General features: G+C 47.2%; 1 protein-coding gene across 6 annotated transcripts in view; it reads right to left on the reverse strand.

The window, feature by feature from the left end:
- Window positions 1-681: 681 nt before the first annotated feature.
- The window catches only part of FARS2 (phenylalanyl-tRNA synthetase 2, mitochondrial), a 526,347-nt gene continuing 500,944 nt past the window's right edge, over window positions 682-26,084 (reverse strand). For all 6 annotated transcript variants that reach the window (XM_055322558.1, XM_055322563.1, XM_055322559.1 and 3 more), the window contains one exon: window positions 682-970. In XM_055322558.1, the coding sequence (XP_055178533.1) occupies window positions 832-970 (139 nt within the window). In that variant the 3' untranslated portion in view covers window positions 682-831. The remainder of the gene's footprint in view (window positions 971-26,084) is intronic.

Genomic DNA, 26,084 nt, shown 5'->3' on the forward strand with positions numbered 1-26,084 from the left:
TGGAATCTGATTATTAAAAATGGTCAGGAGTGAGGCAGGCAGACTACAAAGTGCCTGGGATGGAAAGGGGGTAACATCAAAGCCTCAGATTCTTCCTTAAAGGTCGCCTCCGGAAGCAGGGGCGCTCGGGTAGGCAGTAGGGCTCACCGGGGTGCGAGGACCTGGCCCCTGTGTGCCTCCCAGCCTCCGGGGCAGCTCCTGCTCCCTTCTTCCCTCACCAGCGGCCCGGAAGGGAGCTAAGCCCGAGCCCTGGGCCCAGAGGCCCGGCTCCAAACCACGGCTCCATGAGAAGCAGGCGATGTCCTGCCCCACTCCGACTCGTGCCTGCCCTCACTTTTGAGGGGGGGCCCTGGCATTTCATTAGTGCCCTGTTTGAAGCCTGCCCTTTGCAAAGCAGAAAATGAAGAGAAGAAAGCAAGCATGGAAGCAGATTCAAACAGTCTTCCGGTGTCTGGAGTTTCTGGTGCCCCTCTGTGTGGCTTCACTCATTACAAGGGTGCAAAGGCCTGTCAGGCAAGAAATCGTGCCTGCTGTTTACACTCTAATGGAGCCCAGGGACCAATTAACCACCCTGAGCGCCAATGGGCAGAGCATTTCTTAAAGGAATAGGAGGGAACTCTTAGATGATGGCTTCTTTTTTCCCCGTTTCCCCCACATAAAAGACAAATGTTATGTCAACAGTTTCTCCAGAGCAATCCTTTATTTCCTGAAAGTCCTAAAACTGACCCATTTATCAAAACGTTACGGATGCCGTGGTCCACGAGCAACATCCTGTTCTGTCTCCCAAGTCCTGGAGCCCCGGAGTCTGCGGGCCTGGTCCGGGCGGTGGCATCAGAAGCGGCCCTCCACGCCCAGCAGCTGCACCGCGGCCTCCTGCACAGCCTGGTGGATGTGCCTGACCTCCCTCTGGGACAGGGTCCGCTCCATGTGGCGGTAGGTGATGCGGTAGCAGTGGCTGGTCTTGTGTGTCCTGGAGAACGGAAGAGAAAGGCAGGTGAGTGAGGGGCGGGGGTGCTCGGCGCCTGCAGGAGCCAAGCCGGCGGCTCTGACCAGATTAACGCGGGTGGAGAACGGAGGGTGGGAGCCGAGGTCATGGGCACCCGTGGCCTGCGCCTCTTCTGGGCAATATGGGCATAGTGTTGGGGGAACAGTGGCTTGGACAGCCGAGGCTGCTCTTCCCATCGGCCCAGGTGCCTTCAAGTGCCCGGAGAGGGATGCTTCCCACCAGCTGAGGTGCTCGGGCCACGCCCTGGAGACTGTGGCTCAGCAGGTGGGAGGTGGGCGCTGGGCTCCCCAGGGGACTGATAGGAGGCAGGCATGGGCACCGAGGCCGGTGTGCCTCCACCGTTCTCACGTCACAGAAGACGATCATGGTTGGAAGGCACCCTGCAGTCACAAGGCCGCGGCTGGCCCAGGGGCTCTAGCCATCTGGAAGGCTGAGGGGTGTCCTACTCTTCACACCGCTGTAGGCCACGGAGAACACACGCTTCCACGGCCCCCGGGCAGTGGGGCCTTTTGCAGAACTCGGTCTTCACAGAGACACCCGACAAGCCACCTGGTGCAAGTGCCCTGTGTACGTGCCTCGGATGTGCCTCTGGGCTTCAGGTCCATTGGAAGGGCGAGGCCTGCCCTGCTGGGGTCTGCAGGGACCTGTCCACTGCACAGGCACAGCCCAACTGTCCCCAGGGCCTCCTGCGGCTGCTCGAAGATCTCACCCTGCCTCCCCCAAGAACATAAGACAGGACTTTTTTCCAACCTGACATCATCAAGAAAGGATGCTGCAACATCCTGAGGTTTTGAGAGATGGAAGGTTCTGGAAGAGGAAAAATTAGGTAAGCAGAGAGAGAGAGAGGGCATAGGAATTGCAGATGCCTGAAGAGGGTGCAGACATTTACTAGAACAAGGGTGGCCACATGACCTGGGAGCCCAGGTTGTCAGGGACCTGGCGACCGTGCAAGGCCATGATGGTTTCCTGGTGGGCAGGGGGGTGGGTGGGCACCACACCAAGCTGCACACAGGCAGGGACTGCCTCTGCCCCCCTAATTCCAGGTCCCAGCGAGGGGCGCAGAGGCCCCTGCTGAGGCAGCAGCAGCAGCCCAGGGTCCCAGCGCTGGCTCCTCCGTTTCTGGGCCACGACATAGTTTTCCCGGGTCTGTTCCTTTTCCATTGAAAGACGTAACAGCACGGCGCACCTCATTAACCTTTCTGAACTGTTGCAGAGACCTTCTAGAAAGAGACAGGGCTCTGCAAAGGACGAGGTGCTGCGTGAGGGTGGGGCCAAAGTGTCCTTGTGGCAACTGGGGTTCCCGGGGGCTCCGTCCGGCCCCGCTTACTGAGCTGGAGAGCTGGTCATGTGGCCACTCGACAACCGTGACCTGGGCTGAGATTTCCCACCGCGATGAACGGGAACAACTCACCATCTTGTTTCTGTGGGCTTCAGGGAAGGCCCCACTCAGGATCCCCGGGATTCAAACAGCTTTCATAAAACATCGTGATGAGTGAGGTGTAAATGAATCATAAACATATGGATTAATTTTATAAATTGAGAGAAATAAAATTGGCAGAATATTTGGTGATAATTCAGTAGATTCAACTGAAAAATCAACCAGCTTTGCCTTTTCCTGACATCACTGGTGAGAGAGAGAAAACCTACTTTTACTTGTTTTTAGGAACTTCTCTCTCTTTCTCTCTCTCTCTCTTTTTTTTAGGATGATTGTATTTATTTCTTTATTTGAGAGCGTGTGCAGGTGCCAGCCGGGGAGGAGCAGAGGGAGAGGGGCAAGTAGACTCGGTGCTGAGCGCAGAGCCGGACGTGGGGCTCGATCCCGGGATCCTGAGATGAAGATCTGAGTCGAAATCAAGGGTCAGATGCTTGACCGACTGAGCCACCTGGGCGGCCCGCTGTTTTCAAGGAACTTGTGTTTGGAGCTTTTAGTTGTTGGGGCTCCTGTCCCCCTTTTGCTTGGGAGCCGGGAGGAGTGGGGCTGGCAGGTGGTCATGAGTCTCCCCATCCTCGAGGAGCGGGCTGTCCACAGGAACCACGGAGTCACGGAGCTGAAGAGAAGGCTTCGGAGCTAGGTAGGTGGTGCGGCTGCCTAACTCTGAGAATGTGCTAAAGGCCAACGGACTATCCACTTTAAAGGTGGTCAGTGTTCACCTGGTTATAAACACGCACACAGAAACCAGGCAGTTTGGTGTGAGGGCCCAAGTGTTAAGTGCTCCCAAGTGCTCCAGCACATTCCTCCCCTCCTGTCCCATCTCCAGCCTTTTCCTTCTACCCCAACTCCCCCTAGGAAGTGACGGCTTGCAAGGGGCAGGTGGAGAAGCCTAGCTTCTTTAACCTTCAAGGAAGAGGTGGAGTAAGCCCACGTTCCTTTCCAGCCCTGCCCCTCAGGAGGGCGCAAGCCAGACGCAAGGTCTAACTGGGATGTGGGGTGGGAAGGCCTGGGACAGGGACGCTTTTTAATCAAGACCTTTCCGTGGGGCAGCCCCAGTGGCGCAGCGGTTTAGGGCTGCCTGCAGCCCAGGGCGTGATCCTGGAGACCCTGGATCGAGTCCCACGTCGGGCTCCCTGCATGGAGCCTGCTTCTCCCTCTGCCTGTATCTCTGCCTCTCATTCTCTCTCTTTCTATGAATAAATAAATAAAATCTTTAAAAAAAATAAAAAAAAAAAGACCCTTCCTGCTTAAGGGGCCTTTACGAAGGTGGGCTGCAAAGCCAGGCTGCTGTGAGAAGCCAAGAGAGCTGTGGGGGGAGCTGTGTGGTGCAGCCCCAGCTCCGGTCCCCCATGGCGGGCGGGCACGGTGAAGCCGCGTGGTCCTCGCCCGACCCAGGCCGGCACGACCTTCGGGACGTGAGAAGCCTTCCCGGGAAGAGAGAAGGGGCCATGCTGACCAGGGCGGTTCTCAGGTAAATAAAAGTTCTCTTTTATGCACTCGATGGCCTCTACTCATAGGCAACGTAAATACGCTTTACTGAGCTTGGGGCGGGGGGCAAATCTCATTACAGCGGGTTTGAAGACAGAGTCCAAACCTTCCTTTTGGTGTTTGGATTTCATTGCCCCGGGATATCGGCTAAGACGAGCAGGTCACTGGCTGGAGCTGGAATTTTTAACAGAGATTTTGGAGCGAGAATCCTAGAACGCTTGAGCTTCAGGAGCGCCCTGCTGTCCACCCCTAGGGGCCTTCGTCCGGCGGCAACAGCCTGTTCCAGGCACCGAGCAGGGGAGGGGAGCTCCGACCCAGCCAGCTGGCAGGGGCCCGGGCGCCCAGGGGAGGAGCTTGCCCCTCCTGCCCTGAAGTCCCACGGGCTGCCCCCCCACCCCCCAGCAAACACTGTTGCTTCCACAAATGACTCTTCTGTGCCGCTTCCCACCCCAGGGCTGGGCGTGCAGGCCGCAGACCCTAGACAACCGGCAGGTGCCCGAGGTGCCCGAGGCTGCCCGGGGCGAGGGGGGGGGAGCAGGGATACTCTGGGGCACCCCCCCCCAGCCTCCCTTAGGTTCTGCTCCGAGGGCTCCTGGGCGCAGGACGCTGCCAACGCGGCTCACGGTTCCCCACCGCCCGTGGGATCACGGGCCGGGTGCACCTGCAGCGGCGACAGGCTGCCTGAGGACAGGGCCGTGTGGGTCGCGCCCGTAGGGAGGCCTGCCCCAGCCCACCTCCCTTCCCGGCCAGAGCCCTGAGCTGGGCGGGGGGGCTGCTCCCCAGGAGCTGACAGGCTCCAGAGCAGAGGGCTGCGGGGGTGCGTGGCCGAGCCCAGCGCTCGCAGCACCCACGGGGCCGGCTTGGCCATCTGTGACCCGTGCGGCTGCTGTGCCACTCGGTCACCGGCGGTCACGCACGAGCCGCAGGCATGCTGGGGTCGCTCAGCGTCTGTCTGCCACACAGGTCAGGCTCCACGGGATCCTTCACTCCCGAGGACACGCGACTCCACGAGGCTCCCCTACGGCCAACACTCTGGGTGACGGCAGCGCCGCGGCAGGCGGGACACGGACCCCTCTGGTTCTTCTCACGGCGCGGGGTGTACGGGCTGTCACGGAGATGCGCCTTCACTCAGATCACTGTCCTTTTCTAGATTCCCGCCCCAGGTGCTGTCGTGGGGGTAGGTTCCATTTTCTGAGTGAAGGGAAAAGGGATTTCTCGATTCATCCTAACGTGTCTCGTGCTCGTGTGATGCAGCAGCTCAGTGGGAGGCCCCACAGGGCCGACATCCGTGCAGTTAGGGGGGTGCACGGTGCCTTCACGTGGGGAGGGGTCGACTCAGGGAAGGGAAGAGGATGATGGAAAAAGAAGGAAGGGGGACTAGTTGCTCAAGGCCACTCCTGAAAATACAGAATGAAATGGGGCCTGGTGGAGTGGACAGGAACCCAGAGTTTGCAACTAGAGAGGCCTGTTGCAGTCCCTACTCTGCCCTTTGCTCTCTGTGTGGCTTGGGCCAGTGCACCTAAGCCCTGGTGCAGTGAGGGCCACCACCTTGCTCCTGGGTCTGTGCCCTCAGAGTGGGGGCTATGTGCTAGGGCGGAGAGCTCAGCACCCAGGCTGTCCCATTTTCTCCCTCCATGCATGGGGCCATGGGGAGAGGAGTGGCACTCTGGGGAGGGGGACTTATAGTTCTTACGTGCTTCTCTGACCCTCCCCTCATGCGCCTGGAATTTGACCTGCAGGCAAGGGTAGGGGGTGGAGGTCGGGGAGAGTGATGCTTAGTGCTGAGTCAGGCATGGTTTACATAAGTGGTCTGCAGGGGGGCCTGGGTCAGGTGATTGGGTGTCCGGCTCTGATTTCCACTCAGGTCATGATGCCAGGGTCATGAGATCAAGTTCTGTGTTGGGCTCCACACCCAGTGGAGCTTAAGATTCTCTCTCCCTCTGCCCTCCCCTGCTCTCTCTCGTTCTCGCTTTTTTTAAAATTTTATTTATTCATGAGAGACACAGAGAAAGAGGTAGAGACACAGGCAGAGGGAGAAGCAGACTCCTTGTAGGGAGCCCGATGTGGGATTTGATCCCAGGACCCTGGGATCATGCCCTAGGCCAAAGGTAGATGCTCAGCTGTGAGCCCCTAAGTGTCCCTTGTTCTCGCTCTTAAAAAAAAAAAAAAAAAAGCAACTTAAATAAGTGTCCCTGGAGACTAATAAGATATATACATATATAATAATATATGTGTGTGTGTGCGTGTGTGTGTGTGTGTATATATATATATATATATATATATTTTTTTTTTTTTTTTTTTTTTACCAAAAAAGAGGAGAAAATGACATCTGATGATAAGACCTAGCATGTAATGACTCTATGTCACTTTCCTAATGAACTGCTCTGGGGTTTTCTCTGACAGAGAGGCGTCACTGGTTTAATGTAAGGGAAGAACACGCAGGCGTGGGAGGCAGGCAGGAGGCCTGGGTCCTAGTCCAAACCCCAGCAATCTCTGTGTGGCTTCCCCAGTGAGAGGGCTGGACTGAATTGGCCCGAGGCTCTTTCTCGCCTGAACATTCCAAGAGTTAGTTCAGAGGACAGATGAGTTTCTAAAGTAAATGCACACGTGGAAGAAATGAGGCAGGCAGCCAGCAGTGTTTGTGAGCCTGCATGGAATGAAAGAGAAGGGGGCTCTGATCTGGGGCAATTTGCAGACAGCCTAATGGATGGACGCAAGATGTATTAGTGATCAATGCAAGAGGGAAGGGAGTTGGCTTAATGAGGCTTGAATACAGCTTGATAGAGTCCACGAGGAGAGTCTTCCTGTAGGAGGTGAACCTCTAGTCGTAATGGACACTCTGGACACATTTTAGCCCCTCCTCACCAACTACCTTTTTCCACCCCACTGCCATACTCTCCAGAACTAGGAGGTTCGCCTTTCTCATTCTCAGAACTGTAGGTCTTAGGCCTGATGCTCCCGGTGGGCCATTCGGAGCGGGGGCCTCCCCCCAGTTCCTGGCTAGCCAGCATCAGCGTTGCCTCTCACTGCTGCTGCTGCTGTGGTTACAATTTCTTCCCAGAGGGATTTCTGTTCCTGGGAGTCAGTCACAAGAAACCAAACCAGATGGTCCCTCTGACAGTTACTGCCTTGGGAAAGACAACTCCAATCCAGGCCTTGATGGAGGGAGAGTCAAAGCCAGGGAAGAGGAACTTGCTGGGTGCAGCGTGAGTAGAGTTGCTTTCAAACCTGCCTCCCCCGCCCCCCACCCAGCTCCCAGTCATCTCGCGTGTTGGCAACTTAAGAGCTCCTCAGAGACACACATTTTGCAGGCAAGAAATGCTTTTTCACATCAAACACTTGTCAAGTCCTCAGGGAAGTTTCAAAGCACCCCCAAGGGTTTTATACCCATCAGTCCTTGTAACTTCTCCCAGTCCTTCCCAATGAGTGCCTCATGCCAAGCTCCTCAGGAGGAAGGAGTTGATGCTCGTGCCTCGTGGGGAGTGGGGCCAATGCTCCTGGCTCTACATGCACGCATATACCAAAATAACTGCCCTGGGGAAATCATCTAATAGAATCTCAAGATATAGACTAACCAGTGCTATGACTTCCCAGGTGGAGGATCTCGGGTCGGTTCTTAATCTCTGATCCGGGTTCTCAGACTAAGATACAGATAATGAATGCATAGGGTTTTTTGAAGAGACTGCATGAAAATAATACATGTTAAGTGTTTAGCATAGTTTAGGCTTATAGTTAAGAATCGGTATTATTATTGACATACCTAAAGATTCTAGGGTCTCTACTTTGGGCCACATGGAAAGATCTGAACAACCTTAGATGAATTATCGGAGCTTCAGCTCCCCATCTATAAAGATGGAGTCCTAATGTGAAACGTGCCACAACACGGTGGAAAGTTGAGGGCATTATATTGAGAGAAATAAGCCAGGTGCCGAAGGCCAAACATAGAATTCTACTTACATAAGGTCCCTAGAATTGTGAAACCCAGAGACAGAAAGTAGAAGGGTGGTTGCCAGCCGCTGGGGGAGGGAGGGAGGAGGAGTTAGTGTATAATGGTGTTTGAGTCTGGGAAGATGAAAAAGACCTGGAGATGGATGGATGGTGGTGATGGTTGCACAACAGTGTGAATGTGTCTCACGCCACAGAACCATACACTTCACGATGGTGAAATAGGTAAATTTTATGTATATTCTATTAAAATAAAAAAATTCGAGGAGAAGAGTTGGCCCAAATAATCCAGTTGACTGTTACTAGAAATGGAGGTTGGGAACTTGCATTTATATGAAAACAAATAAACAAAAGACAAGAACAAAAACCCCACCAGGTCATTAATATCTATGTGGTGGGACGGTTGGTTTCCATCTTCCTCAAATAGCTCGTTTTGATTTCATTAACCTAGCTACTAAGCTGCCCTGCATTTGACACAAATTTTTATGATATCCTGCTCATAAAGCTATAACAAAATTTGACCATATTTGAACAATTCTCTTCAACTGTTCCATGATTCTCCAAGCCATCCTCATATATTTCTAACAAACTTGGGAGTAATGGCTCATTTTGCACAGATTTCCAAAGCTCTGTGCTTTTTGGTTGTGTGGAAAATTTGGAAGAGGTTTTATTTTTCTCCCTGGCTTAGTCTGCCAAGCCAAAGTCAACAGAGCTAACTTTAACTCTCTACTGTTACATGGCAGCTTCCCAAATGTGTTGACACTTTGGTGGATGAGTCAGGTTACAAAACAGAAGATTTGTGGTAGGTGAAGTGCTACATTTCCAACTCAATCAATTGATCAGCAATTATTTATCCTGTGCTGAGGCAGACTTTGTGGGAGATACAAAATACAAATTGCTTGATCGATATGTAAATATTCATGGAGTGGCTGTTCTGTGCACAACTCACTGGCAATGTTAGGAGGGAGAAGTATTCCAAAATAATACAAAAAGAAGGATTAGGCTAGATTACCATCTATCTGGGGCTTAAGACATTTTCATTTATACATGAAGAGATACCAACAGGACAAAGCTATTCATGGTAAATGTTAAATGAACGACATGGATTGTAAATGACTTAGCAGGGAGAAAGACTGGCAGGGGAGATGAGATTAGATTTAGATCTTAAAGTATGATTAGGATTTTTGCAGGTGAAGGCCAAGGGGTGGATCTAGCTGGCAACATGACACAAATACTAGTCAGGGTGAGGGGGATTTATTATCTTTTTCCTTTTCCATTTCAACACTGAGTTGCTGAGTGTATGTTGCAGGTATAAATGGTCCAGTCAAGAGCTGTCCAGGGGATGCAAGTCCGTGTACAAACACAGCAGGAAGCCAGCGTTGGTCACAGCATGTACAGGAAGTGATTGACCCTGTAAGAGGGAAGGGTCATTTCTGCAAAGGCACAGACAGAAGCATGGACAGATGAGGAGAGGTGAGTAGTTCAGAGTGGCTGGTCTGGGTGTAGACAGTACAGAGCTGGTAGGGTAGGAGGCTGCACGGTGGGTGGGAATATAGAGGAAGGCCTTATGTTCCTAGCTAAGAAGCCTCAAATGAAAATGCATCAGTAAGCAGTCAACCAAAACAACGGAGTCCAGGATCATAGCTCTACAGTATCTTACGACTTCTCTGGGCAGTTTTATTGCATGTAGAGTTCACTGGCCCTCAGTGAACTTCAGATCTCCCTTTTCCCCAAACAGTAGAGGATTACTCAGGTATTATGGTTTATCATGTCACTGATCTAGTATTAACAGCCACCCAACCAAGGGGTACACTACAGATCTATCCTCAATCCCATTATTATAAACAGAATCACCCATAACTGTGTTATGCTGAATAGCTTATATTTCTTTAGTGAGTAATGGATGAAATGTGCTAATTACTTTAAGAAAGACTCAGTGTCTAACTATGAAGGAAGCATTAGGAAAGAGAAATTTATATATATTTCCAATGACTTATGTTATTTTGCAAATGTTTTTGAGGAGGGACTTTCTGGGTCTAATTAATAGTATCATCTCTTGACAAATAGTGAGTGGGAGGTTGAGGGAGAGAGTGACAAAACAGGGATTTGGCTGTTAGGATGAGCTTCCTCTATGCATAGTATTCTAGGCTGGAATACAGCAGTGATATCTTGAGTAAGGATTCATCATACAAGCAACATGTTTTATGGAATCACAGAATCCAAGACATGGGACTGTAAAGAGTTTCTGAGCCATGCTTGAGCTCTTTCTACAAAGTCTTATGTTGGATTACTTCTGGGGTTGCCCATTGCTTTCCCACTGCAGGCAGAGGTGAAGCTCCCCTTTTACACTGAGCCGACAAATGCTTCCTATGTTTCTACTCACTGGTCCTCGATTATGTCTTATGACAGTCCTGCCGGAAGGCCCCCAAAACCACTGACAGAGTTGCAGGCAGCACATATAATATTGAATATCACTGTCTTTGAGATTAAATGTCTGTCTATGTATCCATCACTCCATCATCCATCCATCCATCCATCCATCCATCCAACAGATGAAGTGAATATCCAATATATGTCATGTATTGTGCCAGGTACTAAGGACCTAATGGTACCACAAAAGCAAAACTAACCTTGACCTGACCTCATGAATCTCACAGTCTAGCATAAGATATAGGCATTAATCAAAGAATTACAAAGAAATGTAAACTGCAACTACCCTATTGGGTTTGGAGAAGAGATACATGGAGTAATGAGGCTACACAAAAGGGCAACTAACTTAAATGGGTAGATTAGGGAAGGTGCCTTGTGCAAGTGTCAGTGAGCAACTCAGAAGTTGCTGGAATGTTTGTGTGTACTACCTTATAGTCGTACCAGTTATGGATGCTCCTAATGGATTTATTTTTACCATCTCAAGAAGGACATGATTATCCTAGACCATTTATTCCCCTCAAGAGCTGACATGAGGAAACCACACCAACAGAAACGTGTCCTAGAACCTGTAACACCTATATGAAAACTACATTTAAATTCCAAATACTGATAAAATTAAAGAAAGCTCTGTTTTACTTTATTTATTTTTTTTAGTTCTGGGTTTTGCTATCAGTTGTTGTACAATTGAAGATACTTTGTTACTAATAATGGTAACAACAATAAGAAAAATTAACAATTATAAAGCAAGACCCACATGGTCTTGCTAGTTGAGACCCACATGGCAATCCTGAGAAGGGGACACTGTCATCTGTTTCTGCAGAGCCAGAAACAGGCCCAGAGAGATACAGTGACTTAATGAAGGCCACAGGTGGAAGATGTGGGGACTTGCTTTTTATTGAAGTGCATCCTTTTGTTGTGGGTACACTCTGTTCAGCCTGTCAATGTCTGCTGCAGGCACTGCAAATTTTTTTTTTAGATTGAAAAAAATTTTTTTTAAGATTTATCTATTTATTTGAGGGAGAGAAACTGCATGAGCAGAGGGGAGGGGTAGAGAAAGAGGGAGAGAGAGAATCTCAAGCTGACACTGCACTGAACACAGAACCTGATGTGGAGCTCAATCTCATGACCTGAACTGAAACCAAGAGTAGGATGCCCAACTGACTGAGCCGCCCAGATGCTCCACCATTAACTACTTTTAAGCAGGGATATCACAGTAATGATTCTTATTTACCCATTAAATTACAGGATGCTTTTAGAATATGACTAGGATTTTATCACAAAACAGGGAAAGAATAAATTCATTAGTAAATATTACTTAGCAGAGAAAGAGTAGGAAGTATAAAGAAAGAAAGGGTGAAAGAAGAAAGAAAAAACATGTTATCTTATTTTTTTAGAGGGAGAAAGCAGGGTTTGGGTGGAGGGGAGGGGCAGAGAGAAAGGGAGAGAGAATCCTAAACAGGTTCCATGCTCAGTGTGGAGCCCAACACAAGGCTTGATCTCACAGCCCTGAGATTATGTCCTCAGCTGAAATAAAGAGGATCCTTAACCAACGGAGCCACCTAAGGTGCCCTAAGAAAAAAACCATTTCAAAGGAAAGAATGATCTACTATATACTTAGTGTTAGGCACTTCCAAATTTCATTTTATCCTCTTCGTTAATAGAAAATACCACAGAGAAAAAGAAAAACAAAGCCAGAATAAGGGAGAATATGAGACTGATGAAGACAAAGTCAAACCTGGAGAACACAGAATCGAGATCTGAAGGTTGGGAGTTGAACTAGCAGAGAAGATAATGAACTTGCTACAGAACTTGGGGACAAAATGAAAAGAAAGCCTTATCAATTCCATGGTTCGTACTGCCTGAAAGGAGAGAAGACCATAGTTCTTAGGGAAGCAAAACTTACCTCAACATAATATTCTAGAAGAAATTAAAGCTCCCCACAGGGAACTTCAGACTAATAATGGTTATGATTTATGGGTCACTTAGTATGTCTACATGCACTATTTAATTCTTATCACAGTCCTATCGTGATGTGATTATTTCCCCTATTTTGTAGGTGAGAAACTAGAGTCAGAGAGGTTAAAAGTGACTTGCCCAGGTCACTCAGACAGTAGGTAACAGATACAGGATTACAATTTAGGTGTCAAATGCTTCCAAAGCTATGCTTTTAATCCTGGGCTGGGGATATTGACTGTTATTAGTGACCAATATCTCAACCATATCACTATTTCAAGGCAGTAGTGAGTTTCATAAGGCTGTTCCCTTGATGAAACTTGAGGGAATAGCCCTAAAATGTACTTCCATGAAAAAGCAATTTTGCTTCAGGCAAGGGAGGTGGGTCGTGAGTTCAACACAGTTTGTTTGGTGGTCTAGATATCTTTGCTACTTGGATAAATCCGGTGACCTCTCCAGGTCTCAATAAAACAGAAGCAATGCTATTTGTTCCTAACTAGTCCCACAGTTAGGAAAAAACTGAAGTCATGTGAGCAAAGCATTGTCAGCAACTTTGAAGCAAGTACTAATAAAGTAAGAGTTGGAGTCAATAAACCATTTCAAAATATTATTGAATTACAGTTATCCATTCTCAAACTCAGTGAAAACAAGCATTTTCTTCTAAAAAAAAAGATATCAAACTTGTATTTCTGGTGTATTGCAGGCAAACATAGTCTTCTGAAGTTGAATCTGTCCATTATAAATAATTAGGCAAGGCTTGATAAGAGTGCCCCTGGGTTACTTTCACAGGCAAAATACTAAGACACCTCAGTTGTGGGCTCACGGGGCAATGTGACACATTGTCGTACCTTGAAGAAACTGCTAGTGTGGTCTAACATCTTTAGGTTCCTTCATTTCATGATGATTTTTTTTTTCTGGGCAAAGGAATGAGTGCAGAGTTGGGCAGTGCGTGCTTTGGACAGACTGCTGGACAGGCGACCAAAGGATAGGTCTGGCTCTTTCGTGTATGACAGTTAGCTCAGAATAAGACAGCAGTGAGCTAGGAAGGTTCCAGAACGATGGCAGAATAAAATGAAGATCCTACTGCTATATACTCCCAGACGTGTTAAATAACAGATAAGAACATTGGCTTTAAAAAGAAGTAGATAGCTAAATTGATAATATGAAAGCAAGGGTGAAAAAAATAAAGACAAAAACATGCAACAGTAAGTGCCTAATGCTTCAGCTGCCTAGAGCAGGGGAAAATGTCTATGACTGTAACCTAGCGTTTATCTGTAAACGTCCAAGTGGGAATAGAGACAAAGGCCTTGGTCCACATGAAGCAAGAGGCTGGGATCACACAAGAAGTTGGATTCCTGCACAGGGCTGGTACCCTAAAGGGCTGCACCCTTTATAAAAGAGTAGACTAAGGAAAAAATATACCTTGGTACAGAGAGGAGCAAAGGAACCTGGTCTCTGACTAGATTCTGAGCACAGTGTCAAGGAGTCTACCCTGAGAATCACAATCCCAGTGTCACAAGAGACTTTTGGGTCCAAAACACAATGCCTCAGATCCTCAAACTGGGAAATCAATAGAAAATTGGTCCTGGAATGGTGCTAACCCTAGAATACCTGGGCAGAAGAAAATGCAGAACAGTGCTGGAGAGAAGGCTAGCCACATGGGATCACTTCAGGAGAAGCTCCAATGAACATAACCTCGTAGCCCCAAATTACAGAACACATAAGGAAATGACCCACGATATGCCTGAGATATTAGATTAAAAAACCAAAGAAGGATTAGTACCCCAAGAATTTCAGAAACAAGAAAAACCCAAAAAGTGTTTAAAATGCTTAAAAATGTATTTAAACATTTAAATATGCTCCAAATACTTAAAGACATGAAAGAACCATGTGATAGAATGTTAAGAAAAGAGAACAGCAGGAAGGAACCAGATCTCCATAAAAATGTATAGGAAAATATAGTTATCATTTTTAAATGAATGGAAAGGTTAACCCGACAGATTAGACACAGTTGAATGAAGAAACAGTAAGCTGGAAGGCAGACGTGAGGAGTTGTTCGGCATGCAGCAGGACAAAGTACAGGAACGGAAGACATGAGAGAGGGTAAGAACCATAGGATAGACTCTGAGTCCCTGAAGAAGAATACAGAGAGAACAAAGAGAGGCAACATCTGAAAAGATAACAGCAAGAGACTTCTAGAATGGATGAAATCCTCAGACTCTAGAAGCACAGTAAATTCTGAATGGGATAAAAGGAAAAAAGTCTGCACCAGACACCTGGAAATGAAACTGCGGAATAGCCAGAACAAAGAGACAACCTTGAAAACAACTAGAGGGGGATAACTACAGAACTTAGAAGGGATAATGAAAGAAAAAGGCAACTTCTCAATAGCTCCGGAGGTCAGGAGGGAAAGGAACGGTACGAACAAAATGTCAACCTCTATCAATTGTACTCAGCTAAGCTGTTATTCTAGAATAGTGGGAAAATAAAAAACACTTTCAGACAAAGTGAGACAAAATGAGAAAGTTTACCGCTCCACACCTTCCATGAAACACCTGTGAAAGGTATATTCTAGGGAGGAAACTGAATTCCAAAAGAGTGGATGTAAGAGGCCAGCAAGAATAAACCATGGCCAGGGGAAAGCTAGGTTTAGGACAGTCCCCGTCTTCGATGGTGTTCCCAGAATTGCTCTAAGAGCAGCTCAGCAGGCCGATCTGCTGCTCGGGGCATTACCATCAGCCACAGGCCACCCTGGGAAGCTGACTACTTGCCCAAGAACACTGCGAGGCTGCGCAGCAGGAGAGCTGAGAGCCCATGCTCTGGAGGCACACAGACCTGCTCGCAGCACGTGCTAGGTGTGATTTCTTTCTGGAAAGTTGCTGAATCTCTGTAAGCCTCACTTTTAAGTGGGGCTAGTAACATATTTTATAGATATATGTGTAAAGATTCTAACACAGCACCTGACACAAACACACTTAATAAGAGAACGGTTACTATAATTAGTATTAGCACTATAACCTTTGCTAATTGATTGGTTTAGTGAGCAGTGCATACCTTTATTTAGATTAATAAAGAAGTTACATGTCCCCAGATTTACCGAAGGAGAGAAAAATAAACAAGAGCATTAATATTAATAGAAATTTACTGGGCACCAGGTGCTACATACTATACACTATCAGCATCGCACTATTCCTGGCCTTTGAGCACCTCCGACTGCACGACATCTAAGCAGCTTCTCTGTTAGCATCACCCTGGTGCTGGCTGAAACTGGACTGCTGGTTTTCATTAAAACTATAGGGAAGTGGCTCGCAAGTTTCTGAAACACTGTGTTTGTTGACCACACTTGATTTGGAAGATCTATCCTGGTTGGGTTTTTTTTTTTTAATTTTTCCCCCTTAAAAAAATTAAATTAAATTTGCCAACATATAGTATAACACCCAGTGCTCATCTCATCAAGTGCCCCCCTCAGTGCCCATCACCCCGTCCCTCTGCCCTCCTCCCCTTCCACTACCCCTTGTTGGTTTCCCAGAGTTAGGAGTCTTTCATGATTTGTTTCCCTCTCTGATTTTTCCCACTGAGTTCCTCTCCTTTCCTTTATAATCCCTTTTTACTATCTTATATTCCATATATGAGTGAAACCATATGACTATTTTCCTTCTTCAATTTACTTATTTCACTCAGCATAAGACCTTCCAGTTCCATCCATGTGGAAGCAAATGGTGGGTATCCGTCCTTTCTGATGGCTGAGTCATATCCCACCGTATAAATAGACCACATCTTCTTTATCTAGTCATCTGTCGAAGGATTGTGGCTCCCTCCACAGCTGGGCTATTGTGGACATTGCTGCTGTGAACATTGGGGTGCAGTTGTCCTGGCGTTTCACTACATCAGTATCTTTGGGGTAAATACCCAGTAGGGCAATTGCTGGGTCATAGGGCAGCTCTATTTTTAACTTCTTGAGGAACCTCCACATTGTTTTCCAGAGTGGCTGCACCAGTTTGCATTCCCAACAACAGTACAAGAGGGTTCCCCCTTTTTTTAAAAACCGCTTTCTGCAGTTACCTCTGGCCACAGGAAAAATCAAAATAGAGCAGAGAGAAAATACAGATCTGCTGCTTTCTCTTAAACACACAGGACGAAGCCGTGACATTTAGGTGCATGTGAACATGGGGAGGTGAGGGGAGGCAAAAAAAAAAAAAAACGGCCCGGACTACTGACAGCTATGTGCGAGAGCCAATCATTTTTACAATTCATTAAAAGACACTCATTTGCCTTAGTCTCTAGGTCCACACATAAGTCTGTTCCAATGACAAGAGCACAACACACAAAGCACAGGCGAGTCCAGGAGAGAAGCTGCAGAGGGTCTAAAGTCTTGTTGGCAGAGGCCGGGCAGTACTCTCCAGCAGGAACAGAGTTATAAGTATAAATTCTGGGCTTTCACGCAAAAATACCAGAATAGGCACTCTTTATTTATTTATTTTTTGTTATCAGTCAAATAAACTGATGTCCGGAGCAGAGCTCCCTCTGGCCACCTGCTTGTTTCAGTGTTTGCAGAAGTGACTTTGATTCATAATGTTTCCATGCAACACACGTCCTTTCTCTCTCTTCTTCTCTTACCTTCCCTCTGTCTCAATGCCCCCAAATCAAGACTGAAGGGACTTCTGGGTGCTCAGTTGTTCCTTTGTTTTGGGGACTTTTATTTAAAAAATACTAAGTACTTTATAAGTTTACTATCTCACATACTTCTCAGAACTCTCTGATACAGCATCACTCCTGTGGCCACAATAAGGAAACTTAGAGCCAGAGGGGTTGTGTGACTTGCCCACCTCACCTGCTCTGCTGGTTAGGGCAGGGCGTACAGGGACCTGTCCAGGACACCCTGCTACCCTCTTCCTAAGACAGGGCTCTGGGTGAGAGCAGTGGGGTGGGGCACGGGAAACAGCAACATGTGGGGGTATCAAGAAGTTTGGGTTCCCATGACGTCAGCCTTTCCCCTAACCACCCAGGTAATCCTGAGCCTAACACCCCTGGGTCTCCGTTCCTTCAGGTGGATTAGATGGTCACTAAGATATCTGGCCTTTCCACTCTGAGTCTCTGAGTGCTTATGTCTCCATCACGGGTAAGGATGGATGAAAAGCTGGGACCCAGGAGGAAGCACATTTCTAGCTCTCCCCATGACACCCAGCATCCGTTCTATTGCACCCTGGCCATGGTAACTGGTTGATTACAAACAAGCCGATGGTTGGTTGGGAGACCCGGCAGTTTGAGATGTCTGAAGTCAGGCTTTACTACAGTCCTTTCGAGTAAGTAGCTGCAAAACTGCTAATTGGATTCGGCAAGTTGCTGAGTCACCATCGGGTAAGATCAAGTTGCTCTGCACAGACGATGAGTCCCATCCTGTCAGCAGCTGAGAACATTTTCTTTGTGATTAAAAAGAACAGGAGCACAAGAAGAGAGAGACGCGCAAGTGGATTGGCTTTTACAATTTATGACATGTAATTAAAATCTAACAGACCACAATTAGAAGGCATCCACCACAACCTTATTTTACCATTTGTCTTTTAATTAAATGTGTCCCATGATTTAGCTCTAACTTGGCACAGACTTCTGATGGGGACAGGCCAGAGAAAACACACAGAGCTCAGAGTCCTGATGGATTGGTTATGACATCTTCTTGGAGGAAGAGGGTAGAGAGAAGAAGCTCAAGTGTTTCATATAAATCACTGATTTTCCTTCCTCGAGATCTTTGCACATCACAACAGAGAAATTAAATGAGCCTGGCCCTTCACAAAACCACCACTGGGCACACGATGGATTCGGAGAAACCCTGCGAAGGGGAGCAAGGGCAGACCTGGTGAAGGACTTTTTTATCTTCCAGAATTGATAGGGTGATAAGTGGGAGGAATTTACCTTTATGCCGTAGAAAAGAAACGTTTGCTAGGGCACTGGGGTGTAACTCTGGGTGGGAGAAGTAATCTTTAAATGGAAGAAATTCAAGAAAGTCCTTTTCTGTGGAATTAATGGTTGACCACAAATGAGCCATGGGACAAGGGTGCTGGGAGTGGGGGGTGCTGCATGCCACTGTAGGCTTCTACCAAGCTCACCCCTCGAGCCAGAAACAGGCAAGGGAGAAGCATTTATTCATCTGCTTTGTAATTTGGAGTTGGCATGAAGGGAGATACTCCACTTTAGAATCTTCAGGAGGATCTATGATTGGAGTTAGATTTACTGACTCCATTTTAAAGGATTTCTCACTGGAATGAATGCTGGTGAAGACAGAATTGAAGGCAGGTCCCATAATGGATCATTTTTAAGGCTTGCTTTGCTTAATAGAAAAAAGTTGTCAGTTGCATGCTGGGAACTGCTGCATTTTTTTTTTTTCATTTAATTCATCCACCATCAACTGTCCAGGACAGCAGCACCCGGTCCCTGGGCTGGAAGATGCCATTTGCCTAATAAGCTAGAGACTGAAAGTCCAAGTCTATTGGCCTAAGTCACTTCATTGGCTACTCTTGGCTTTCCTCCCTTCGCGACACACCAAAGAGGCTCAACTTCTGTGATTTCCCAAAATAGTTAAAAATCACTAGGAGAGGTGGTAGGATCCTTTAAGGGAAGTTATGTTCCAAAATATCATTTATTACAGTGAGTTTGCACCTAGAATGCATGCTCTAAACCCCAAAGCAACGCTGCATAAGGCGTCAGGATTCTAGCCTAGCCTCTCAAAGTCTGCCTAACTTATGTTTATGAAGTTGACCTCAGCACGAAAAATGAAGCAAAAAGTTCTAGGTTGAATTAACAGGGTGCCTAGCAAAGCAACATCCAACACGGCGAAGACGTTGATCCTGTAAGAATGGGTTGACTAAGAGATGCTTAGAGACCAGTTGGAAAGTTGAAAGAGCCTCTGAATAGTCATCTTTTAAGTAAGTGCCTTTCCGCCCAGACAGAAATAAGCAGTCACCGAGGAACCCCTTCAATCCTCTGCCACGAGACCCACACCTCGCCAGCACTCATACCCTTGTCTTCTCTTTCCCTACTGTCTCTCCTTCTCCCGAAGGTTTAACCCCAGCACAGCCACCTGCATTCTACTGCCTCCCAATTCTGGGGTGCTTTGTCTAACAATGGTGCTTTCTCTCTTCTGCATCTGCAACCCTCCTCTTCCTGGGCCTTCTCCTGCCCTCCCGCCAGTATTTAGAGAAGCCTAAGTCCATCTTTTGATGGGGTCTCCTCTCTGGCTCTCTTTTATTTCTCGCCTCTACGTCGGAGCCAAAGTCTGTGTAAATGCCTCATGTCCTCTAGCTGTACTCATTTTCCAGTGACCACAATCCTGTCTCATCAAGACGGTTGAGGGGCTGAGGTCCAGTGTGGACTGTGCTCACCACCTGTGGGGTTGGGTCTGCGGGTGAAGTCACATAGTCTTCTCATTTGTTCTTTGGGGGATGCCTCATGTGTGAGCCCCTGCCTGGGATCCTTCCCGCAGGGCAGGATTAGTCTGAAGAGGAGGAGGGCAGGAGGGCTCCCTTTTTTGCACCTCAGGATGTCGGCCCCTCCAGAGAGGTAGGGAGTGGATTTCAGGGAAGGGAATTTTGGGGGCCTGACTGGGGCTATACACAGAGCCATCTCTTCACATCTCACTATGTCAATATTAACACTGTGTCTTGATCTTGACCTGTTTGATTCCTCTATCTATTCCTTAATGATACCTCAATTCAGTGAAGAAGAGAGATGCCATTTATCGGGCCGCCTCCAAAGTCAACAAACCCAATCAGTGACTACTGTTTCAGCCTAACCTTGTGCAAGTCAAAAAGCAAAGTAGCAACGATCCAATCCACAGTGTTCGGGTACAAGGCAGCACGGAGTTTGTATTTGCCGAATGAGTGAATGAAAGGTACTCAGTACTGGCAGGCAGTAGTTGAACCAACTTATCTTCAAGTACTGTTCTGGGCTCTGTCACTGACTAGTCGTGTGTCCTGTAACAGGTTGTTTAACCTCTCTGAGCCTCAGTCATATTTTTAAGACAAAATGATGTATTGTCTGCAGTACACTTACTGGGTGTACATGAATAATCAAGGCTGGTTCTTCTTATTTTCAGTTTTACCCTTAACCTCTGATTTTTGCCGGAGGCCATGATGCCTGGTGCTGGCCTCCTGCCTGCCCCTCACCATTCTCGGTAAGGCAAAGGGTCAAGCTCTTACAGCACATTAGCCGCGAAGCCTGGGATTCCCCAAGCTCTCATGATTATTTTCTCTTAACCTTGTCTGCATTTATCTGGTCGCGCCCTTTGTACCAAACATACTGTTCTTTTCACTAGAAATGAGTCCCTGAGACACACTTATTTCTCTCTTTTGCTCAAAATGGGAGGGGTCATCTCCTTCCTTCGTTAGCTATGAGAAAAGAAGCTCCAGAACGCCAATGGGAAAGGTTTTAGGGGCGAAGGTAAAGCTCTGGTGCTCATGCTGGGGAGACAGAGGTGGGGGTGGGTAGAGGGAGGAGGGTGAGGGAGAGAAGGGTCACAGTGGGAATTTGCTTGAGGCGGGGGGTGGAGGAGGTGAATGAAATGATTTGTTGAAGTCATTTCAGATAAACTCTCGATCTTAAGAAACAGTCCACGAGAAAGCCCAGAATAGCTTGGAATTGGAGAAAATAGAAGGTTTAGCTACAAAATTAAGAACAATCCATCTCTCAATTCAATAACTGAAAAAGAGATGCATCGTAGTAATCTAAAATGGGCTGATAATCAATTGCAGTAATCAATAAGAAAAGGTTATTTAGCAACAAAGTGAAGGCTGATAGTCTGACTCTCAAGATCACGTGTGCAGTTTTGGCAAATGACTGAACTCCTCCGCGCCCCACTGCAAGGTACGCTGGTGGTTGCCGCTCTAGCACCCATTCCTGTTTCACCTTCCCACGTTGTGGTATCCAGGCTGTAAGACCGTCGTCCCCAGCAATCCCAGCCGCCTGTAGTCACGTCCCTGTGCAATGCCCTGTCACATCAGACTGTACACACTCCGCACAAACCTGGCAGACACGACAGTACATTACTTGCTTTCATGCCTCATGAGAACCCATAAGCAAATCCCATAGGCTGTAGCTTCAGAGCGTAGCCGGAATCAACGGCTCCCCATCACCTCTGCCATCACCGTGCAAATCAGCACTCTCTCTCGTCTGAATTCTTCCAAGAGTCTAACTGGTCTTCCCGCTTTGCCCCTTGCCTCCTTAGAGCAGCCAAAGTAATGCCGTTCAAACACTAAGTCACATCATGTCACCTCTGCTCAAAACCTTCTAAAATCCTCTCACTACATTCAGGGTTAAAGCCGGTGTCCTTTCCATGGCCTACGAGAGTCCATGCGACCTGTCCCCCACTGTTATTTCTGATGTCATCTCCTACGATGCCCATCACTGTCGCCGTCCTAACTACCATGGCCTCTCTTGGTTGGGCCCCCCTGCACCATCTATCCCTCAAACCTGAGGCATGCACCTGCCCTTGAACCTGGTTCACTTTCCTGACTTTTATCCATGGCACTTACCACAATCTATAAGACACTGCATATGTTACTCACTCGTTTTATTATCTGTCCCCATAGAATATAAACTACGGGGACAGGGCTTTCTCTTCAGTTTTGTTCATTGCCGTGGTCTCTGAGCCTGGCAAACACCAGGGGCCTAATACACAGTAACAGGTGTCAACACCGATTACTATTGCGTGACATGCACTGTTTCAGGCATGACAGCGACAGGCACGAATGAGACCTGACCCCGTCCTAAGAAAGTGCGCCCCTTTCTCCCTCCACACTCGAGACTCCTCCTGACCAAGCCCCTAGTCTCACCGGCCAAATCTGGCTGCTATTTACTGAAGCTCCAGGCTTGGGTAGGTGCTGCCTGCAAAGAAGCTGGGCTTGAAAAAACTAAGAGGACTCTGATATCCTCGTTGGCTGGGGGACTCTGAATGGCAGACGCTCAATGACAAGGGGCCCAGAAGGCCACTGTCTGGATTACACTCAAAGTGCAAATATGAATATGTGGCAACCAGACAAGAAGCTGCCACTGTCAACACGTAAATTGGATACCAATGGTATGGAAGACCAACTGTGTGTGTATGTGTGTTTCCTCACCCACGTACCATCTAAGGACCGCTGTCTTTGTTCACTAGGGTGGGCTCTGACTTCTAGAAGAAAGCCTGCCCAGCTTCTGGCTGGTCTCAGCCGTGTACAAAGGTAATTATCTGCTGGCTGCCTGGGAAGGTATGGTATCAAATAGATTACTTTAGTGATTACCATAATGAAAGGAGCTATCAGGGCTGGAAGATATTTTTTGTCTTCCTAATTGAAGACTCTAAATAAGGGTGAAAATATGAACTGGGGAGGAATGTCCTGATTAATCCATCTGATAATTACAGCACCTGCCAGTTGGGGGCTTGGCTCTACATCACAGGCTTTTGGGGTTCCTTTCAGTGGTGAGCTTTTCTTAGTGCTCTCCTCTGACTGTACCATACAGGGTCAAGAGGGCTCACTTTGGGATAAAAGGTGGTTGTTAAGGCCCATTGATTTATTTATTCTTTCATTTGCAGCAATGGACATTTTGTGCTTTCCTCAAACAGACCTTTTTATTCTACTGTCTTTGAAAAGAGGTAATAAAGAATCAATTACAAGAGATAACACACAAACAGAAATTGGTATTTATCTATGCGGGATATCTACTGAAAAATAAAAAGATCATTAAACCACAGGCACACACAATGAAGTGGGCCTACTTAAGACTGCCCACCACCGATACGAGTGTGCCCTGGGTCTCAAATGGAAGAGTCATTCCTCACCAACAGGAGAAAAGGAGCCAAGGGTGAGGTCACGGAGGGCAGTCGTGCCCTCTTCCCGAGACCCTGGCAGCCCCTCCTTACTTTGGGTTTCCAGGAAATCTCTTTAGAGGCCATTTGTCCCTGAGAATTTGGCGCTACAAAAAGCCAGAAAGTGGAACGAGGCTAATAATAACTTCATTGCTGTTCTCGTCCTTATTCAGAAACTCACTTTTATTTTTTTAATGGCTTTTTTTCTAGGAGCCATTAAACCGTTTTGTGGATATATTTGTGGATGCTAATTTTGGCATAAACGTTATAGGTTATGGCATAAACACCATTTCTTTTCCTAAAGAGTGCCAAACGCTACAGATAAAGTTAATGATGTGACTAGGCTGGGGAGAATGATCGAGGTGATCATCACTATCTCCTCGGCCACCAACACTTAATTGCCAAATCCAAACAGACCTTGATGGGGGTATTTTCTTTATGATTGCTCATTACATCGTATATTTATGTTTCATCGTGCTTTTCTGCCTGTATGTTGTATTTGCCAATAGACCTTGATGGGGGTATTTTCTTTATGATTGTTCATTATATCGTATATTTATGTTTCATTGCACTTTTCTGCCTGTATGTTGTATTTGCCAATAAAGAGGTAAAGCAGTTTAATGTGCCACCTACCAAGAGGTTTCTGGGCTGTGGCCTGCAGTACCTTCTGTGCTGGAATGGCAGGACTGCTTCTGAGCTCTGATGTGCACTGTAGAGGTCAGTGAGCACTTGCCCTATGCTCTGCACTGTATTCACTTTGGTTCTAAAGCAAAAAAATGGTGAGCTTCCTCCTGCCCAACCCCCGTCCTTATGCAAAGCTGGCCAAGATATGGGAATGAATAGAAATTGGTGGGTAGGAGAGTGGAGGCTTAGGAATCAAATCGCAGCTCTGCTACTTACTTGCCGTGTGGCCTGGGGAAGTTGCCCCCCAAAGCCTCTGCTTCCTCATCTGCAAACAGAGATCATCATAGTACGTATTTCAGAACTGGTGTAATGGGTAGTTTGTTAACAACACACTGATTCAGTTTGGGTGTTGATGGCTGTGGGTCACAGAATTCCCAATTCAAAGAGGTTCAAGGAATGCAGAAATGTGTTGGGCCAAGTCTGTCTTCCACGAGGAGGGCAGGTGAGAGGGCTGTCCCTGTGGCAGTGGCTTTGGTTTGGTTACTCTGCCTTTTCCAAGCTCTGCTCTCCCACATACGCCAGCTTCTTCATCCCCAGACTTGTGCCAACAGGTCCAGGCTTCTCACCTGTACAGGAAAACATCTTCCCTGAGGCTCTCTCTCAAGTGTGAGGAAATGCTCCTAGAAGCTGTCAGATATATTACACCTTCCTCTTACAAATCACTGGTCCCAGTTGAGTTAGGGCCCATTCCTAGGCCAATCCCTGTCATGGAGGAAGCGCCATGCACTGATCGGCTCAGAAGTAGGTGGAGGAAATGGAATGACCGTCATTACCTGAGACAAGTTAGGGGACTGCCCTGGAGCTGAGGGAGGTGGTGGTGAGGGGGGAGGGTCAATGCTCCAAACTGTAGGGCTGCCATATAATCTGTTTGGGTAGGAAGATGTTGAGAAAAAAATGCACAGTGAGTGTTACACATACATAAAATGTTCCTAGCATATAATTAGCTCTACATGAATGGAAACTGATTATGGTCGTTGTGTAAATAAGACATTTATTAAATGCCTGTTGAAATAATATGTTTGTTTTTTACTTTCTCAAAAGAGAGTGAAAACAGCTAACATTAAACTCAGCACATTTCTACAAATATGCTTTCCCAGCCCCTCTTTTCCATCCTCTCTTCGACTCCTCCAGAGCATGGCATCTATCCACAGTGATCTCCCTTACGAAGCCACCCTCACATGAAAACAATTTCGGTGCACGGGAGAGCCTTCAACAACAGCACTACAAACATGATTTCGTTCTAGGCCAGGCTTGTTACTGATTAAATGCTACCATGAAACTTTCATTAGGTTATTAGGGAGCATGGCTTTCACCTTCTAATATTCAAGCTGTTTTGTACAGTTGCAAAGAGACAACAAAACTAGGGGCATTGATTAAATTGATTCTGTAAATCAATATGAACACTGTAGCCTCTCAACCACTGTAAGAAAGGTAACGTATGATCTTGGCCTCATCTGCTGTCCAGATGCTTGCGGTCAAGGTCCCCACAACAGGGACAGTTGCTGTGGATTTCAGTCTTACAGCCGGGTGAACCGAAGGAAGGCTCTGTGGTTTCCAGTGTGACGGATGAGTTTGAGGGATGAGTCACCAATTTAAGACGATCCCATCAAGGGATTTTAGAGATGGGAAGAGCAAAAGTTTCAAAAGGGGACGCAAGATACCACTTGATAGGATACTAGACTCCTGAAAGGACTTTTCTCAAGGTTCTCAAGAGGGCTGGATTACAGCCAGGAGAATCCTCAAAGCTCAAATTACTAAACAGAACCTACAAGGCAGGATATTGATAATGTTACTGATCTTTTGGATATATATCCTGCTCCTCCTCCACAATCCTTATATACACCCCCAGCCCCATCCCCACCCAAATGCTTATGCACCTATACACAACTCAATGGCCATTGGGCAAGAGCATAATCTCTCAGGAGTACTGTGACCCCACTTCTCAGCAGGACTGTGGACTTCTGCTTTTTTCCATCTATAGCCAATTCCCCCAAAGACTATGTATGAGCACTTTTTTTTTTTCCTATTTAAAGAAACCCTAATGGGATAGGACGTTTACCTGTTTAGAATACTATTACCAGATTCCCTTTCCTTATTTTTAATGCCCATAAACATATCCTTCTCTTTGCAGACACTCAAGAAGCATGAGGCCGATGCAGAAGGGGAGGTGGGGTAACCAACCAACCAAATAAGCCACCAAACAAAACAATACAAGAAAAATTCTGCCTAAAAAGAGGAAAACTGAGCAGACAAAAAGAAGTCTCCAGGTCTTCTAAAGGCTCTCCATAGCAAAGTTCTCATTGAAATTA

The sequence above is a fragment of the Nyctereutes procyonoides genome, unplaced genomic scaffold (assembly GCF_905146905.1).
Source record: "Nyctereutes procyonoides isolate TBG_1078 unplaced genomic scaffold, NYPRO_anot_genome, whole genome shotgun sequence".
In the NCBI taxonomy this organism is placed as follows: Eukaryota; Metazoa; Chordata; class Mammalia; order Carnivora; family Canidae; genus Nyctereutes; species Nyctereutes procyonoides.